The sequence below is a fragment of the Cervus canadensis genome, chromosome 33 (assembly GCF_019320065.1).
Source record: "Cervus canadensis isolate Bull #8, Minnesota chromosome 33, ASM1932006v1, whole genome shotgun sequence".
NCBI lineage: Eukaryota > Metazoa > Chordata > Mammalia > Artiodactyla > Cervidae > Cervus > Cervus canadensis.
The window spans coordinates 21612930-21632552 of NC_057418.1; the positions used below are offsets into that span (position 1 = coordinate 21612930).

Sequence of the window (19623 nt, forward strand, 5' to 3'; positions counted from 1 at the left end):
AGGTCACTGAAAGCTAAGATCTAGTGTTGAAACTGGACATAACCTTCTGCGGTGCAGTACGGTTATATGGCAGAAACACAGAAGACAAGTGATCATCACCTCTCTTTTGAAATGAAATACCTGCTGTATATCAAGGATAAATGAAAAAGTAGGCTGATTCTTGAAAACTGAAAAGAGAGCAAAATAATCAGAGAAGGGAATTTTATCAAAAGATAACACAGGCATGAATCACATTTATGTACAAAGATACACACAGTTTGGTACCATTTTATTTAGAATGTATCATAGTTCTCACGTTTTAATTAATAAAATTTAATCATTTTCCCATTAAAAAAAAAACTGATACAAGCACTGGCTACGGATAGTTACAAGAAATCACGTATAGTGCTTTGCCTTTATGTAGATCACTTCATCTTTATTTCTGTGGCAGAATTTAGAGCTCTCAAATATTTATTAGGATCTACTGTTATGCTTCTAGACTTGGTTGGGGTAAGATGAGCAATAAAAATGGTACTTGAGTCCTGTACTCAAATACCTCAGGTAGAGTTAAGAAAGAAAATACACAAGATTAGGCAAATATACTAGAAAGTATGAAAGAGACCTAGTGCTGTGACAATGGGAATGGCCTCTTGAAGACAGAAAGCAAACTGGATCTGGAAATAGCCTCCTAATTTAGGAGTCGACCTAAGTAAGATGGTACAACTTCAGATAAGAAAATGAGTGGGTAAAAGCAAAGAAAGCAAGATGAGCTTAATCTACATAAAGGTCATAAAGACACAAATTGTAAAGATACAATGATAAACACTAAAGGATGATACTGGAGCTTCCCTGGTGGTCCAGTGGTTAAGAATCCGCCTGCCAATGCAAGGACACAGGCTCAATTCCTGGTCCAGGAAGATTCCACATGACACAGGGCAATTAAGCCCATGCTCTGCAACAAGAGAAGCCACCGCGAAGAGAAGCCCGCACTCCACAGCGAAGAGCAGCCCCCACCGCCGCAGCCGGAGAAAGCCCTCACGCAGCAACGAGGACTCAGCACGGCCAGAAAATAAATCTTTTTTGAAAAGTGAAAAATGAACTAAAAACAACAACAAAAAAAGATGATACTGAGCAGATAAGCTGGTTCAGTAAGTAGATCTAAAAATCACCAGTTCAAGAGGCTTGGTTGTTAGCTGACTGTCACTGAAAAGGTTTTACAAAGACCAGTCTCACAATGAATAAGATATACTGATGAAAGAATTACAAAAAGCAGGGAGGCACTATCAAGGCATAAGATGAGAGCCTAGCTTACGGAGTGATGATAAAAGTCTAAAAGACACACTGTGAAAACAGACACCCCTAGATATCTTTCATATTGAAAAATGAGAATTTGGGAGGATGATAAAGCCAAACCAATGTACTGATTTTTGTGAAAGGAATGATGGGGGTTCAACTTTGAATTTAGAAACTTGGGTAGCCAAGTAGGGATACTGTTTTAAAATATATATTTTTCCCCTTAAAAAAAAACAACACACTGAAATATATTTCAGTAATAAAGAATATGAAAACGTCACCTCTGTGTGTGTGTGTGTTAGTTGCTTAGTCGTGTCCGACTCTGCAATCCCATGGACTAGAGCCCGCCAGGATCCTCTGTCCATGGGGATTCTCCAGGCAAGAATACTGGAGTGGATTGTCATTCCCTTCTCCAGAGGAACTTCCCAACCCAGAGTTAGAACCCTGGTCTCCTGCCTCGCAGGCAGATTCTTTACCACTTGAGTAGCTCAAACGGTAAAAGTCACCTGTATCCCCACTATCCAGAGTTAACCACTTAACATGCTATTTTCTTATGGTTGCCTTTCATTTAAACAAAACTGAAACCATTATACATACATATTCCCTGGAGGAGGAAATGGCAACCCACTCCAGTATTCTTGCCTGAGAATCCCATGGAGAGAGGAGCCTGCCGGGCTATAACCCATGGGGTCACAAAGAGTGGGACACAACTAAGTGACTGATACACACATACATACATACACTCATATTTTTCTCTCCTCATTATATCATGAAGCATTTTCAATATCCTTTCCTCTATCATTACCCCATACATGACTTTTAATGGCTAGATGGCAGTCAGTCACATAAAATGTGCCACACTTAATCTACTTTTTTGTGGGGGCCAAACCACGTGGCTTGCAGAAACTTAATTTCCTGACCAGGGATGGAACCTGTGCCACCTACAGTGGAAGCAGAGTCCAAATCACTGGACCACCAGTAAAGTCCCTCTACCCACTTCTTACTGCTATTCATTCATCCGAGAAATAATTTACTGAACTATTACTACTGAAGGCACTACTCTGAATTCAAGATAAAAATTAAGAGAAAGTAACTTTAATAAAAGCCTTTACTCTCACAAGTTTACACACCAGTGTGTGTGGGGGGCAGACGGGGTTTCAATGAAGAAACAAACAGTACATCAGACGATGCTAAGTGCCACCTAAGAAAATATAATAAAGAAGGGTAGGGGTTAAGGAATAATACAGGTAGGCTGATCAGAGCAGGCCTTTCTGAGGCAACATTTAAGTTGAGACTTGAAAGAAATGAGAGAACAAGCCATCACACACCTGAGCTAAAGGAAAGGTGAGTGCAGAGAACTGAAGCATTTGCATCTGACTTGTTCAAGAAGGCTGAGGGGTAGAACCGTGAGCACTGAGGTCACAGAGGTAGTGGGGGACCGGATCTCACTGCATGGCACTGAGAGGCATGGGTTTTATTCAGCGAGATGAGATGTTTGAGGGACTCCAGCTGACTTTTAAAAGACATTTTAAAAGAATTACACCTAATGGCTTTATGCTATTTTTAATCGTTCCTCTGAAAGCCTTCAACGAACCTCGTTGTACCAACATGTTTGTGCACAGCACTAGAAGAGAATGCAGGATATAAACACTCCGTTCTTTAAATGGGATTAAAATTTAGGCGATGTCACGGTTACAATCCCCAACAGAGGTGAAAGAATAAGCTTTCTTAAGTATGAGTACAGATTAAGACTAACAGAAAAATAAAGAGTTTTGAGGGATATTCAGTTGAGGAAGTTAAGTTAAATAAATTACAGGAAGAAATAGAAAGATGTAGCAAATAAAGTCAAAGAGGAGGACTTCATAGCTAAGAGCTGTCCAGGGCATTTAAAATCAGAGACAGAACAAAATATGGAAGAAAGCCAGAAGCAATAAGGAGGGACCCTACAGCTCATCATTATAGACTTTTCAAGATGAAAAGCTCATTTAACAACTTTCTATTTCCCCAAAGAGAGAAACCTCCTCTCTCCTCTTGTTAAGATTATGTCAATCAAACAGTTGATTAAATCTGAAATCACCTGAATAATCACTGGGCACATCTATTCACTGGAAAGTTCTTATCAGTAACTGAGAAAGGAGTTATGGTGCTGTTACAGACAATTTTTGTATTCCTCCAAAACTCATTATGCTTAATTCCTAAACCCCAGTGTGATCATTTGGAGTAAGGAAGTAACTCAAGTTAAATAAGGTCCTAAGGGTGGAGTCCTGATCTAAGAAATAATGTCCTTATTAAGAGACACCAGAGAGCTTGCTGTTTCCTCTGCCATGTGAGGACACAGAGAAGAGGTCAGCTGCTCAGAAAGACTCCTCTTGAGACCAGAAACCAAACTGGCTCGCACCTTAAGCTTGGACTTTCTAGCTTTAGAACTGTGAGAAATAAGTTTCTGTTGTTTAAGTCACCCAGTCTGTCGGATTTTGTTACAGCAGCCAGAGATTTTGTTACAGAGCAGACCAATACAAGGGCCAAATGATGATTCTGAAGAAGGAGGGATTAAAAGAAAGTTAAGCAGGAGTAAAACATATTTACAGGCAAGATAAAATAAAAACACAACTTCACTCCTCTTTTATTAGCTCTACTTTGTAAATTAAGAAAAAGTAAACAGAGATGTGGAAAAATTTTCAATTTATTTATAATAAGAAAAAAGGGGTTAACTATTGTAGGTTATATCCCTTAAAAGTGCAGCAAACAATCCTTTAAAAGCAGCAAAGAAGAGGATCTAAGATGGCTTATAAATTACCAATGTTTACACTATAAAGAGCAAGTTACTTTACCTATCTAAGCTTAAGTTTCCTCATCAGAAATTGGGGCTAACAGTTTAGTACCTATCTTCTAAGTCTGTTTTGAGGATTAAATAATATGTGTAAAGCAACTGACATGGTACTCAGCAACACAGTAAATGTATAGCAATTGTCTACTATTAGGATTTTTTTTAAAAAATATGATACAAAGTTATATCTTATGGGTATAGCACAACTAGAACTATGAAAATAATGTATAAAGGACTAGAAGTTGTACTCGGATGACTGTATGATTTCTCCTCTACTTTTATGCATTTTCCTGTTTTTCTTTAATGAGCCTATTGCTGTAGTTTCGAGCGTTTTTTTTTTCTTTTTAGTGAATTCTAAAATAAAACAGAATACACACACACACACATATATATAAAAGTACTTAAGAGTAAGGGTAAAATGTAGTAAATATTCAGAAAGTATCACAGTCAATAACAGAATATTAGTACTTTTATCTGAAGCTGAAGAAAATGAAAGTGGCTAAGAAACAATCAATGCCCATTAGTCAATCCTAAACTGGAAGAAAAACACTTTGGTACAGTACTTCTTAAAGTGTGATCTACCAACCACCTGGATTAGAATCGCCTGCAGATTCCTGGGCTCCCCTACTACTATACCAGACTCTCTGGGAGTGAAACCCCAGAATCCACATTCTGAATGAGTACCCCAAGAGATCTTTATGTATGCTCGAGTTTGAGAATGACCAATATGGCAGAGTGTGCCAGCTTTGTAACCAAACACATCTGGGTTCAAATCTTAACTCCACCAGCTACTAGTTTTGTGATAATGGGGAAAAGTTACCTAACTTCACTGTATCTCAACTATCTTACCTGAAACACAGAGGAAATATAACTAATTATTTGGAAGGCTTATTGTGAAAAATAAATAGCATGTGTATTCTGTATCAGTGCTCAGAACCACATGAGTACTCAATATCTAGCACCTGTCATAAAATATAGTCAAGGAGTAACAGTCTCATCGATAGAATCTTAAACACCTAAAAAGCACCTGAGCAATGTTTTAATGCAAGGCTCTCAAACTGGTTAAGGGGCAAAGAAACTGGAAGTCACTGTTCTTTATAGAATGCTATTATACACTAATATATCTAAACACACAATACAAACTAGGAAATCTATTGTGTGAGTAAAACAGATAAATGACATCTACTTGCACTCCTGTCAGTTAAAAAAACATGCAATGGAACTAAGCATAATTGGCTGTTTTGAGCATTTCAGTAAATATAAACTTTCACTAATCGTTCACTTGCTGGCACCAGGTAATAGGAATCTGGAAATAAAAATGTCAGAATAAAACCTATAATTGAGAACATTTTATCTTTTTTCCCTGTTAACTAAAAAGCCCACTTTTTCAATTTTAGCAGCAGTGTAACTTGATAAACAGCAGTGTTCTGTGATAGCTTTTTGAGAACTACTGTTTTAGTCTAATTCCCTCACTTTATATAACAAAATCTGAAGTCTAGAATGGTTATATGCTTTTCCCAAAGCTACAGACTGTGGCAAAGATAGACTTACAGTCCAGATATTTCAGTCTCCATTCCCATGTTCCTTCCATAAGGTGTATCTCTACTGCTTTGAGCTCATTCACAAAACAATATGTCTACCTAAATTTAATTTAATGAAATGAGTCACAGAATCACAGGATACACAATTTAATTTATAAATGGTACTAAAAAAAAAAAAACAAACCCTCTCCCATTTCTGTCTCTCAGCCCCTCAGTTCTCCTCCTAGACAGGACCAATGCTATCAGTTCTGTGTCGGTTTGTTTCTTAAAGGGTCTCCACTTACCTTCGTTCGGCAGGTACGGGCAAGGACCAGACTTCTCCCTCAGATGCTGGAAGCTCGTGTTGTGCAGCTTTTAATGGAGTGCTGTCTAGTTTAAAGCTCTCTAATGTTTTCATGATATCCTTAACGTGTTTCGCTTCCACGTTTATTTCCTGCCAAACCTGATTTCAAAGAAGAATATGGTTCTTTAAATTTCTATAACTAATAAATCACTGCCAAATTAAGTTGGGCCATTTATTAAGAATGCTAGAAGCCTCTATTTTGACATCAGATATCCAGGAAACCATACCAAAATATTTTGTTGAAATTTTAATAACAGATCATAAATTCTTTATTGTTAAGTACAAAATTAATTCTGATAAAATGAATTATGTGTTCTGGCTAATTAGGTCATCGTTACTTATAGTTCTTATTCAACGTGCATAACAAGTTTAAAAGTTACCTGTATCTTTAAAGTTTGGTAAAAAATATTACTTTTGCAAGTTGTGCTTTGATGGTTCTTATGTTACTTAATTGACTTTAAAAATGCTCATCAGAATTGACTAATTTCACAATTCACTAATGGAATGCATCCCACAGTTGGAAAAATAAAGCTTCAGAAGATAAATGGCTCAATTCACATACCACCTATATATTTTTTTTAAAAAGCTGCCTTGACTCAACTTCAAAGTGATATATGTTTCATATATATATATATATGAAAGAAATGAAGCTAACAATGTTTGGTTTTAAAACTAAATGATTTAAATATCCTTTTTTTTTCTCTACTTTTTTTTAAAAAACACATTTAATCTTGGCATTTCCCTGGTGGTCCAGTGGTTAAGACTTTACTTTCTAAAGCAGGGGGTGCAGGGGTGCAGGTTCAGCCTCTGGTTGGGGAGCTAAGATCCAACATGCTTTGGGGCCAAAAGTCAAAACATAAAACGGAAGCAATGTTGTAACAAATTCAATAAAGATTTTTAAAAATACAGTCAATCTTTTATTTTTATTTATTTTTGGCCACAGCACGTACCCTGCAGATTCCCACAACAGGGATTGAACTTGTGTCCCCTTCAGTGGAAATGTGGAATATTAACTACTGGACAGCTAGGGAATTTCCAATTTAAATATTCTTATAAAAAAGTTTAGACTTCTTAAGTAAAAGTTGCTGGCCTAAGAACAAAAGATCTTAAAGGTCTTCCAGTGGCAAATTTAAGACACTTTATGAAATATTTTCCCCTTCTAATGTAAAATATGAAGAGGCAGATTTAAGGAAAGAGGTTAAGTTCACAGAGGTAGACCATTTCTCTGATAAAGAAATTAAGGACAAATATGGAATATTATTGAAAAAGCAGTTTAGTAAAACTCGAGGGTAATAGTCTATCTAGAAGATCAGCTCAAAAAGACTATTAATTTCTACAACACTTCTCTCCTGGGACATTGTTGAACCTTATTATAAGTGGCACATCCAACTGGACGTGTAAGTTCTAGTTTCTACCTATAAATTTCTTCCCTCATGGCTCAGTGGTAAGGAATCGGCCTGCAGTGTAGGAGCCGCAGAAGACCTGGGTTCCATCCCTAGGTCGGGAAGATCCCCTGGAGGAGGGCATGGCAATCCGCTCCAGTATTCCTGCCTGGAGAATTCCGTGGACAGAGAAGCCTGGTGGGCTACAGTCCGTGAGGTCGCAAAGAGTCGGACACGACTAAAGCATTTAGCAAGCACATAAATTTCTACTGCTCCTCAGTGGCTAAGATTCCTCACATGGGATTCAAGTGTGGTCTGACTTATGACGTCCTATAGGGAATACAGTACACGTGAGATTCAGGTGTCATCAGCTTAATAAAGTCAATTCTAATTTTACCAGGTCAAAATGTGATCTAGAAAAAAATTTCAAAACCATTCCTATTAGATTCCAAAAATTAGAATAACTGAGTAGAACTCATCATACTGATGATGGTGAATATGCCACATCATTTTAAGTAACTTTATATACAAATCCATATAGTAAATTATACAGTCTTGATGCATAGCTGCAAAAGCACTATCTAGTTAAATCTGAGTGTTTTAAACCACTGAAACAAACAACAGCCATGAATCTTACCTGTTGCCATTTCTGCTGGAGGTATGTATCTTTGACTGAGTACAGATACTTGTTCATTTGGTCAAGAACTCCCTGGTAATAGACCATTGCAGAGTCGTAATTTCCCAGCAATGCATATTCACGGGCCAACTTTACATTCTCACTAATCATAAGAAGACTCATGCTCAATTACAAGCTAAAAAAGAAAAATTTCATATTAAGTCTTTTAAAAATAAGTACAAAGAGTTTTTTTTAAAAAGCATCCCTGAAGAAGCTCGCTTTTACACACACTGCATTTTCCATCTCCGTACATTTGCTTATGATAATTTCCACTCCTTCAGAGAAATATCTTAGTCCCCACAGTCAAACCCTACCTATGTGTCAAAGTCCCACTCAGATAAGTAGCAATTATCCCAGTATGTCTACCTTCCAAACTTGCAGTTCAGAAAAAGCCCTCCCCCTTCTAAAGACCCCTGGTACTTGACTGGGGGCCTTCATCTCAAGGCACTTGTCTATCTGGAATCTCTGAGAGCAGGAAAAGATCTGAGTTAGTAACTTCAGTGCATGAAATACAAGTCTTATGGAATATCTGCAGAACAAATGTAGAATGTTAGATGCTTTTCTTGGAAGGCAGTGTGAAATAGAGAAAACACACGTTTTGATGTTAGAAGAATCTTGGTAGAATTCTAATTTTGCCACCTTTGTCAAGTCCTTTATCTTTTCTGAGCCTTAGCTTTTAAATCTGTAAATTGGGTAGTTACTACTTCTTTTTTGTTTTTAACCACATCACACAACTTGTGGGAGGGATCTTAGTTCCTCCAACAGGGATTGAACTCCTAGGCTCTCAGCAGTGAAAATGCAGAGTCCACTCTGCATAACCACTGGACCGCCAGGGACTGCCCAAGTAACCATACTTCCAAGAGTTGCACTATAAGGAATAAATGACTATTTAAAATAGTCAGCACACTACTTGGCAAAGAGTAGGTCTTCAATAAATGCTAACTGCACCTTCCCTGAAACTTTCCATATGCAAAACCAAGCGTAGTCTTTGTACTTAGTAGCATGTGGATATATGGATATGGGGTTTTCATAGGTGGGTTTTTACCTACCCTCCAGACAGCAGATAATTTCAATGACATAAAAATTGGTCCAGAAAATAAGGGAAAACTGATCAACTTTTTATAAGGTAGGAAGTGAAAGTGTTAGTCGCTCAGTCGTGACCGCCTCTTTGCGACCTCATGGACTGTAGCCTGCCAGGCTCCTCTGTTCATGGAATTCTCCAGGCAAGAATACTGGAGTGGGTTGCCTTTACCTTCTCCAGGGGATCCTCTTGACCTAGGGATCGAACCCACATCTCCTGTGTCTCCTGCACTGCGGGTGGATTCTTTACCTGCTGAGCCTCCAGGAAGCCACCATCTCAATTTTCAGAACTCATTAAGAACAACACAAAGCCTACTTCATTGAGGACCACGATGTGGTAATCTTAAATAAAAGATTAGCTAATTAACAATGTATCAGCAAGGAGACGCATGCACGTGCGTGTGCGCGCACACACACACACACACACTCCACGGTCAAGAAGGTTTATCTCAGGAATGTAAGGATAACCTAAGATCAGAAAATCCACCTTATAATTCCTCACACTAACAGACAAGAGAACTTCATACAAAAACGAGTAGCACATGAATGACAATTTATGATGGGGAAACCCAAATGGTTAACAAGTACAGATACTAGTAACAGAAGAATGCAAATAAAGTGTGAGACCTCTTTTACATCAACTAGATTAAAAAAAAAATTATTACTGGCAAGAATTTTGGGAAAAAACATCCCCTCACATAAATCTGTGGGCATAAACTCCTACTTTGGAGAGCGATCTGGTAGTACTTAGAGAAATTATGTACACAGTTATCCTATGATGCTGCCACCCTACTTTTCTATAAATACTCCAGACAAAGTTTCACACAGATCCACAAAAGAACTTGTTTTCAGATGTTAATGACAAAACTGTTAGGTTGCCCCCAACTACTGGATATCTCTATCTATTTCCTGCTAGGGAAAAGATAAGGAAGTATGGTGCTTGCACTAACAAATACTATGTAGCAGATGGAAGCAATGAAGAAGACGTACAAATAGCAACATGGACACATTGTCAAAATACAGGGTTAAGGGGATTTCCTGGCAGTCCAGTGGTTAGGACTTGGCACTTACTGGCAAGGGTCTAGGGATTCAGTCCCTCCTTAGGGAGCTAGGATCCCACAAGCTGCTCTCAATGACCTCTGCCTCCTGGTGTCCATTCTCCCCCTGAATGTGAGCTTGTAACAAACAATGCACGAAAATAACGGAACGTCACTTCCGAGATTACACTGTGACTTCCGCCTTGCTCACCATCTTCTGCTCTCTGGTGGGACCACTCCAAAGGAAGCCCAGCTACCATGCTGCGAGTTGGCCATGCACAGGCTCAAGTGGCAAAGATCTGACGGAAGCCCAAGGGCAACAGTGAGGAACTGAGGGCCTCAGTCCAATGGTCCAGAGACACTGAATCCTGCCAACGATGCCGTGAGGGAGCGGGGAAGTGGATCTCCCCTCAGCCGACCCTTGAGATAACTGCAGCCTTGACTGGTACCTTGACTACAGCCCGTGAAAGACTCTGAATCAGAAGCGCCCAGCTAAGCTATGCCCAGAGCCTAACCGAAGAAACTGTGAGATAATAAATGCTTGCCGTTTTAAGCCATTTAGTTTTCGGTTAATTTGTTTTGAAGCAGTACAGCTATGAACTGGGTCTATAAGTAATTCAAGACTGATCATCTGAGGTCCAAAAGAAAAGGGGAAAAAAAAAAATCCCATGACTTTCTGGAGTCATGACCATGGATAATATTCCACCTGAATGAAAGCTCTGGGTCAGGGACATGGCTCTCTGTTATTTTATGGATATATCCCCAGCACCATGCAGCCTCTCACTCAGCAAATCTTCGGATGAATGAGTGCTGCCAGGTTTTGTCTAACTACTAAGTTTTCTTACCTTTGTCCAGGTTCTTACCCACAGCCGCTCACATTCCCTGATCCTCAACTCATCCCTACTACAAACTGTGTGACTGCTCGGCTCTGAAGCTACATGTGCCCTAGAGTGACCCCAGTCTGGGGAACAACGTAACCACAGCTGGGGCCTGATAGAAGCTGTTGGAAGCCGTACTGCTTGCAGCAGTACATCCCTGATCTGGACAAGCAAGGACAGCGAACCTCGCATGTCTTTTCCTTCCTTTAACACACTTCTTTCAGCTCTTTGATCGCCCCCACCCCACCCCACCCCCCACTTAAAAAAAAATCTAAATTGCTGCCCTTTTGTTTTTATGAGGGCCAGGGTTCACTGTCCCAAAACTCACAGACGTCACTCCGGGCCTTCTTTGAAGGTTCTGTGTTATGGATACTTCTTTCTACTCAGATAAAATTCCTAAGGAGTCAATGAATGGGCATTTCCTAACAAACAAATGTAAAGTCAACCCAAGGCCACATTAAAAATGACCTAAAAATTCTTGGTTATCAAAGAAAAGATGGATTTACTGAAAATGTATCAAAATACCACTCAAAATCTAAATGTCAGACAAAAAATAAATTTTCCAATTCTTTCACCATCTCTTAAGTCTAAGAGACTCTTCTCAAATGAATGTCAACATTGTAAGTTTACAAGAATCTTCAATTCCCAAGAATATATCCTTAGTTAGTGCCCGCATTCTCAGTCATGTCCGACCCCGCACTGGCAGGCAGATTCTTTACTGCTGAGCCCCTGGGAAGCCCTGGTGGCTCAATGGTAAAGAATCCTATCCATCCGTCAATGCAGGAGATGCAAGTTCAATCCCTGGGTCAGAAAGATCCCCTGGAGGAGGAAATGGCAACCCACGCCAGCATTCTTGCCTGGGAAATCCCATGGACAGAGGAGCCTGGCGGGCTACAGTTCATGGGGTCACAGAGAGTGGAATATGACTTAGCAAAGAAACAACAACAATATATCCTTACCATTGCCAAAATTACACTTCAGGAAGACAGAATTTGGGTCTACCTGACAAAGTGTTTGGCAATACTTGAAGAAATGAATATATATGAAGAAAAGCCCTTAGACCAAATTTTAACCACCATTAACTGAAAACACTACCTATTGATTCAATTAATACCAAATGAGATTGTAAAATTATAAAAATGAGACTGTCCAAAAACACACTGCTGGTTTTTAAAGAGAGATTATTAAAAAGAAAAATAACCATAAGTATAGGTTATGCATGCCTTATCTGGATAAAAAATATAAGTTTTTCCTTTATGTGATCCTTCCTGTCAGAACCACCCTTTTGCTTAAATGTCCTGAGTATTTATTTTAGTTTATGATGAAATTCATTCATTTAACCTAAGTAAGATGCAACATGAAATTTTAATTCAAGTAACAGAGCCTCCTGATGTGGGTGAAAGAGGAGAGTTAAAAAGCTGGCTTTAACTCAACATTCAGAAAACTAAGATCACGGCATCTGGTCCCATTCACTTCATGGCAAATAGATGGGAAAAGTAGAAACAGTGACAGATTTTATTTTCTTAGGCTCCAATATCACTACAGACTGTGACTGAAGCCATGAAATTAAAAGACACTTGCTCCTTGGAAGAAAAGCCATGACAAACCTAGACAGCATATTAAAAAGCAGTCATTAGCTTGCCGTGTAGTCTGTGTAGTCAAAGCTATGATTTTTCCAGTCTTCCTGTATGGATGTGAGAGTTATATCATAAAGAAGGCTAAGTCCTGAAGAATTGAGGCTTTTGAACTGCGGTGCTGGAGAAGACTCTTGACAGGCCCTAGGACAGCACGGAGATCAAATCAGCCCATCCTAAAGCAGATCAACCCTGAGTATTCATTGGAAGGACTGAAGCTGAAGCTGAAACTCCAATACTTTGGCCACCTGATGCCAAGAACTGACTCACTGGAAAAGATCCTGATACTGGGGAAGAGTGAAGGTGGGAGACGGGGACGACAGAGGATGAGATGGCTGGATGGCATCACCGATGCAAAGGACATGAGTTTGGGTAAGATCCCAGAACTGGTGATGGACAGGAAAGCCTGGCATGCTGCAGTTCATGAGACCGCAAAGAGTCAGACACGGCTGAGCAACTGAACTGAACTGAACTGAGGAGAAGGGGACGACAGAGGATTAGACGATTGGATGGCATCATCAACTTAAAAGATACGAGTCTGAGCAAACTCCGGGAGATAGTGAAGGACAGAGAAGCCTGACGTGCTGTAGTCCATGGGGTCACAAAGAGTCAGATACAACTTAGCAACTGAACAACAGAGTCAAATTATTTTAAACACTAAAAACTCAGTATTACAACAAAATTTCTAGCAAACTTGATGCGATGCTGTGTAGTATTTTTGCTGCTGCTGCTGCTAAGCTGCTTCAGTCAAGCCCGACTCTGTGCGACCCCATAGACGGCAGCCCACCAGGCTCCTCTGTCCACAGGATTCTCCAGGCAAGAATACTGGAGTGGGTTATCATTTCCTTCTCCATAGTATCTCTATAAAGAGACAAAGTATCTTTACTCCTCCAGGATTAGGGAAAGAAGCATTCAAAGAGACTGAAAAAGGTTACAGACCCAAATATCTGCGTTCTAAGATTTCTGTTCTCTGCCCAGAACAAATAGCGGGCCTTCCCAATTCCACACCTAAACAGGATACCATGCCCACTTAATTTTTAAAGGAATCTCAGACAGGGTTCCACTCTCACTACAGTTTTTACTGTAATGTGCAAAGGTCATTCATTCAAGAAATATTACGGAACACACACAGAGGTGCAAGGAAAATAAGACAGACTTTGAAATCCTTGAAGTTTAGTGGGATATCATTTTATTTATCCTCAGTGTTTTTTTTCTTTGCTAAGTAGGAGGAAACAAGCACAGAACATTATTAAGCACACGCTAAAAAATCAGTATCGATGTTAAAAATATTTACCTGCAAAACTAATATCCTAAATTAAAAACAAATGAGGCTCAATTACGCATTTTCCTGCGGGCATTTCAGTTAGCTGAGGGTGTGTAACTTCAGCAATGACAATACACTGTGAAGCAATTTTCAGAATGTTCATCTCTGGAATATGAAAGCAACCATAATGCTAATTTATAATTAGTCACTGATGATTACAAATACGTACAATAAATAGTGACCAGTGACCAATTATAGCATGGCATACATTCATACCTTTATAATCATCATATGATAAATACTCAAGAAGCAAAAAAATGTTATCACTACAAAAAAAGCACCGAGATACCCGGTCAAGAAAACAAAAACATATATATGTATTTGGTAAACTTTCAGTTTACCTCGAACAAAACAAATCAGTGAATATAACAATGAAAATGTAACTTAAAAGGCATATTCAAGCCATATCAATAAACACCACAGGCAGAACCTATTTAGCATGTTATCAATATTGACCATACTGATTTGACACACTATCTTTTAAACCAGTCAAGCACTAAGAAGCAAACAAGCCCAGACCATTGTTGTAAACCAAAATTCAATATTATTGTTAACACAGTAAATTCTACAAGATTCTCTAATCCTTAGTATTTGTCAGAACCGTGATACCAGTTCCAAAATAAGATGCAGCATCCATTGCAGACTATGGGCCTAGCACTGAATCTTTAAAATGTAAAAGCTACTTGAGTAACTAATGCCATAAAGGACCTTTATGTAGCTTTTCATAGTCTAAGAATGTTGGAAAGTTGACTGGCATTGAAAGAAAAATAAGTAAAAGGAAAACATGAATAAAAAAGCACGTTGATTGGCACTACCTCTTTATTTTTTTTTTTAAGGCATGAAACAAGTCACAAGTTAATACTTGTATTAATAATGCAAGACAAAGAGTTTTGCCACTGTTTCTTTATGTGTGAACTCACTGATTACAAAAACCATTGCCTTTGGAAAAGAAAACAGGACTGCACACTGAGATATTTTGGCCTGTATGAACATCACAAGAATCTTTCTTGATACCTTGGTGTTCTAGCATTGTGACTATGTGGCAAAGATATATCGCACACATTCTAAAACATTAAGAATGTCCTCAGCAGTACCTAAGGGTCTGATTTCAAAGAGGAAAACACACATGAGTGCTTTCAAAAGAGAGAGGTACAGCAGTGTGTTGTCAGAAGTTGGTAACTGATATAAAAACGGCACTTGGCACTTAAAAGAGAAAATTATTTTTGAGTAAACGAGGGCTTGAGTCTATCCCCCACAAGGCATTAAGGATCCACTTCCATCTCTAACTTTTATCACCACATAATATACAATATGAAAGAAAGTTTCGAGGGATACTTTTTCTAAAAGGTAACAACTTGAAACAAACAAAAAGAGTCGTTAGCCTCCTGTAGGATGCCCAGCTCCAAAATAAGTAATAACATCCTCAACAATACCACAGCTACCTAACAAAATGTAATCCCCAAAGTCAAGGCTTTTGCTTTCCCCCCTCCCCCCAACCCAGGGGAGAGGGTTTCGGGCGGAGAACGTGTCAAAAAAGCGAAGAAATAAAAACAAGTTCGTCGACCGGAGACGTCTCTAACGACACAGGCCTAGAATGGGATTGGCAGGGGCCCCCAAAAGTCTCCGGCAAGACAGGCTTCCTCAGGTAGGAGGACCGCCACCCGAGCCACAGGTGTCAGCGACAACAGCGAGGACCTAGAACCTCGGCGCAGGCACCGGCAGGCTCACAAGCAGAATGCGCAGCGGGATCGCATCACAGGCTCCCGAGTCCCTCCGAGCCCCGATCACGGGGGTCCGGGATCCCCGCGACACTCACCTGTGGCGCAGAGGCTCTCGGGAAACCGCCCACTGCCGGGCGAAGGGGGAGGGCCGAGCGGGGCTCCGGGCAGCGAGGAAGGAGGGCCCTGTCCTGTCCTGCCCCAACCACCCTGCTCTGTGCTCACGGACCCAGCACTGCCCGGTCCAACCGTCACGAGCCCCAGATGCTGTTTCAAGTAGCCCACAATTTGAAGGCAGACCCGCCAGGGTCACTTCCGGTGCCAAGGGTGGCCTCGGTGACTCCAGCGCACGCGGGGCGACGCCCCGGGAGCGAGGACGCCAGGCGGCGTGCGCGCGCCGGGCGCCAACTGGGCGGGGCCGACGGAGGCGGGCGGGGCCGACGGAGGCGGGCGGGGCCGACGGAGGCGGGCGGGGCCGACGGAGGCGGGCGGGGCCGACGGAGGCGGGCGGGGCCGACGGAGGCGGGCGGGGCCGACGGAGGCGGGCGGGGCCGACGGAGGCGGGCGGGGCCGACGGGCGCGCCTGCGCAGTCCCGGGGCAGCCGCCTTCCCTGCGGACAGGTCAGGCCGAGAGGTGGTAATGAGTAAAATAAGCACGACGGCTTCGAGTTCCTCGATGTTTTCCGAAGTGCTTTGCTCGCTTTTCCTCACACTTGATTTTCATCACGCTGCTCAGAGGTTAGGAGAATTATAGTTTCTATTTTACAGGTGACTGTCAAGGGTCATAGAGTTCCTTTATGACAGATCCGGTTTTAGAACCAAACACTCAGAATTTGGCTGCGGCGCTTCTAGCGATATAACATGAATACTGTAAAATAGAGAATGAGTGACCAAAGATATTCGGACACAATGCTGGTGAAATTTTATTTTCTTTTTTTGGTCAACGTTTTAATGCAACCAAACTACAAATACAGTTATGATGTTCCACGATCTTTAGAAATACACGTAATGGACAGTTAGTACTTGTGGACAGGCTTCCTCCAGTCTAAATCTCCAGCCTTTTCCTTCACCTGAGGTGAAATAGACGCACTTAAGACGCGATTTCCTCTAGAAGGGCTTGGTAATTAAAATTCTGATTTTTAAAGCATCCCTGCTTTAAAAATATTTAACATACTGATTTTAAATCCCCTAATTTACCAGACTTACATAAAGGCAATTCAAGGGAAATACATCCATTCAGTCCACAGATGTTTATTAATCGAGTACTTATGTGCCAGGTGGCATTGTAGGCATTGAGTATATACATGGTCAACAAAATAGGATGTTTCATGAAGCTTAAAGTCTTGTAAAATTCTCAACTAAGTAGAAAATAATAGTTTTGCTATGATGCATGTAAACTCTATTATAATGTTAAAGTAAAATTAGTATAAGAAAATAGAGTGTATCTTTTTGAAATGAAAAAATATTCAAGAAGGTACAGATTAATTACCTTAGTTAGACTGAATTAAACTTTAATTTTTCTTTTTTTTTTTTTTTAAACTTTAATTTTTCTAAGAGTGAAAAGATGTTGAATTATACAGGCAATTTCTAATTTAGTTTTAAAACTTCTCAGAGGGCACAAAATGAATACATATTACATGATTTCATTTATATGAAATTCTAAAACAGGCAAAACTAGCCTACATTAATAGAAAGAGGCTGAAAAAAAAAATAGAAAGAGGCTGGACTGGGGGCTGGGAGAAATGAGGGAAAAGATTATATTACCAGAAAGCATGAGGAAATGTTTTTGAGGTGATGGAAATGTTCTGTATCTCAATTAGTATAGTGGTTAAGTAGGTGTGTATGTTCATTAAAACTCATTGAACAGTACACATAAAATGGATACATTTTACTGTACATAATTTATCCCTCAATGAAGTTAATAAAAAAATCCAAATAGTGGCTTACACTACTGTTTCTTATTGGTTGTACTATTCTAGGGAGACTAGGGTATTCTGTTGTTGTCTTAGTCACTAAGGGTATTCTGTAGTAACCTCTACATTGAAGAGGTTTCAAACACTAGGAATTTTTTCTTCTTATTTCCTCTATATGTTCAAGTAGAGTGGAGGCAGGCACTTGGGAACGGTTGAAAAAAGAAAATGAGTGATTTGTCCAACTTCTGCCTGGGTATGAAAGGTACCACCTCTGCCCACATTTCATTGGCCAGAGCAGGTCATGTGGCCAAACCTGTCTTCAAAGTGATGGGACATTGAGAAACATATTTGCGTACCACTTTCATGAGTACTACACTAGTCATTTCTTCTTTTACAGTGTGGTTTCTACAACCACCACCCCTCTAAAATGATTATATCCAAACTGGGACTCAGAGAAACTGGAGATGAGTTTTTCCCTGGTGTATGGTGACATAGATTTGGTAGGATCATAAGATACATACAGGGAAGTTAACAAAAATTAGGTTAAAAAGTAGGTGCCAGTGAAGAGTTTAAATTTTATTCAGTAGGTATCAAGGAACCATTGAAAGTTCAGATGAAGGCATACTTTATAAAGGAATAGGAAGATTAATTTGATAACTGTGAGTAGAAAGGTTTGGAGGGGAGAGAGAATTATACAGAAGGGGACAACATGAAGACTACTTCTCAACATTATGTATTTGCTGTCTCTTTGCCCTCTTTTGGGCTTCCCTGATGGCTCAGCTGGTAAAGAATCCACCTCCAATATAGGAGATCCTGGTTCAATTCCTGGGTTGGGAAGATCCCCTGGAGAAGGGATAGGCTACTCACTCCAGTATTCTGGCCTGGAGAATTCCATGAACTGTATAGTTCATGGGGTCGCAAAGAGTTGGACACTACTGAGCAACTTTCACTTTCATTTTGCCCCAGTAGGTAAATGATATAAAGTTACATACTTCCTCCATTTGGCTAGGGCAATGTCTGGCTTATGGTAGGCATTACTTAGATACTTGCAGGATAAATACATTGTCATTAAAAAAAAAAAGAATTTGGAGACACTTTTTACATTTTATCAGAGAAATCTAAAGGGCTGTCAGGACTAGTTTCACTCATCTGGTCTATTGAATCTGGCTGTTCTCCTTCAAAAATTTGAGCCATCTCTTCAGGTACATAATATGTATAAGACTAGAAAAGAGTAACCATGATTAAGAATCTCCAAAAAGAAGAAAAAAAAAAAAAAAGAGTTCCTTGATAGCCTACTGGTTAGGATTCTGGATTCAGTCCCTGGTCAGGAAACAGATCCCACATGCCACACAGTGCAGCCACACACACACAAAGAATCTGCTGAATTTTTATTACTAGATTATGTCACAGTATTTGAAGGAACAAACTGAGATAGATCCTCAGTGCTATCTGAGGATAGTGAGATATCACTCTCTCACTAGTGATAAGAATGTTCTTCCTAAATAATAGCTTCCATTCTTCCTAAGTAATATTCTTCCTAAATAATAGCTTCTTCCTTCCTAAATAATAGCTTCCATCACAGACTGGCTACCCCCAGATTGCTGAATGCCATAGGAAAAACAAATCACCTTGAAGGCTGATGCACAATTGCCTGTCTCCCCCACCTGACACACATTTTTCTGCATGTGCTCAGTTCTCTCTCTTACTCTTCACTTTAGTTATTTCAGATTTGCACCACTGTCCTCAAGCCAGCCACATACCCCTTTCTGACCTTTCAGCAAATCACTTTATCTCCACCTTCAGAGAAAAGTCCTGTCCGATTCTTTGTGACCCTATGGACTGCATGCAGCACACCAGTCTACTCTCTCCTTCACTATCTCCCAGAGTTTGCTCAAACTTATATCCACTGAGTCAGTGATGCTATTCTGCCATCTCATCCTCTGTCGTCCCCTTCTGCTGTTGCCCTCAATCTTTCCCAGAATCAGGGTCTTTTCTAGT

General features: G+C 40.1%; 1 protein-coding gene across 1 annotated transcript in view; it reads right to left on the reverse strand.

Annotated features, from left to right (window-relative positions):
* KATNA1 (katanin catalytic subunit A1) overlaps nt 1-16100 on the reverse strand; it is a 32060-nt gene extending 15960 nt beyond the window's left edge. Inside the window, exons 1-3 of the mRNA XM_043457245.1 lie at nt 15811-16100; nt 8003-8177; nt 5925-6082 (exon numbers count right to left, since the gene is read on the reverse strand). Coding sequence (XP_043313180.1) covers nt 5925-6082; nt 8003-8164 — 320 coding nt within the window. The 5' untranslated portion in view covers nt 8165-8177; nt 15811-16100. The remainder of the gene's footprint in view (nt 1-5924; nt 6083-8002; nt 8178-15810) is intronic.
* Nucleotides 16101-19623: the final 3523 nt, after the last annotated feature.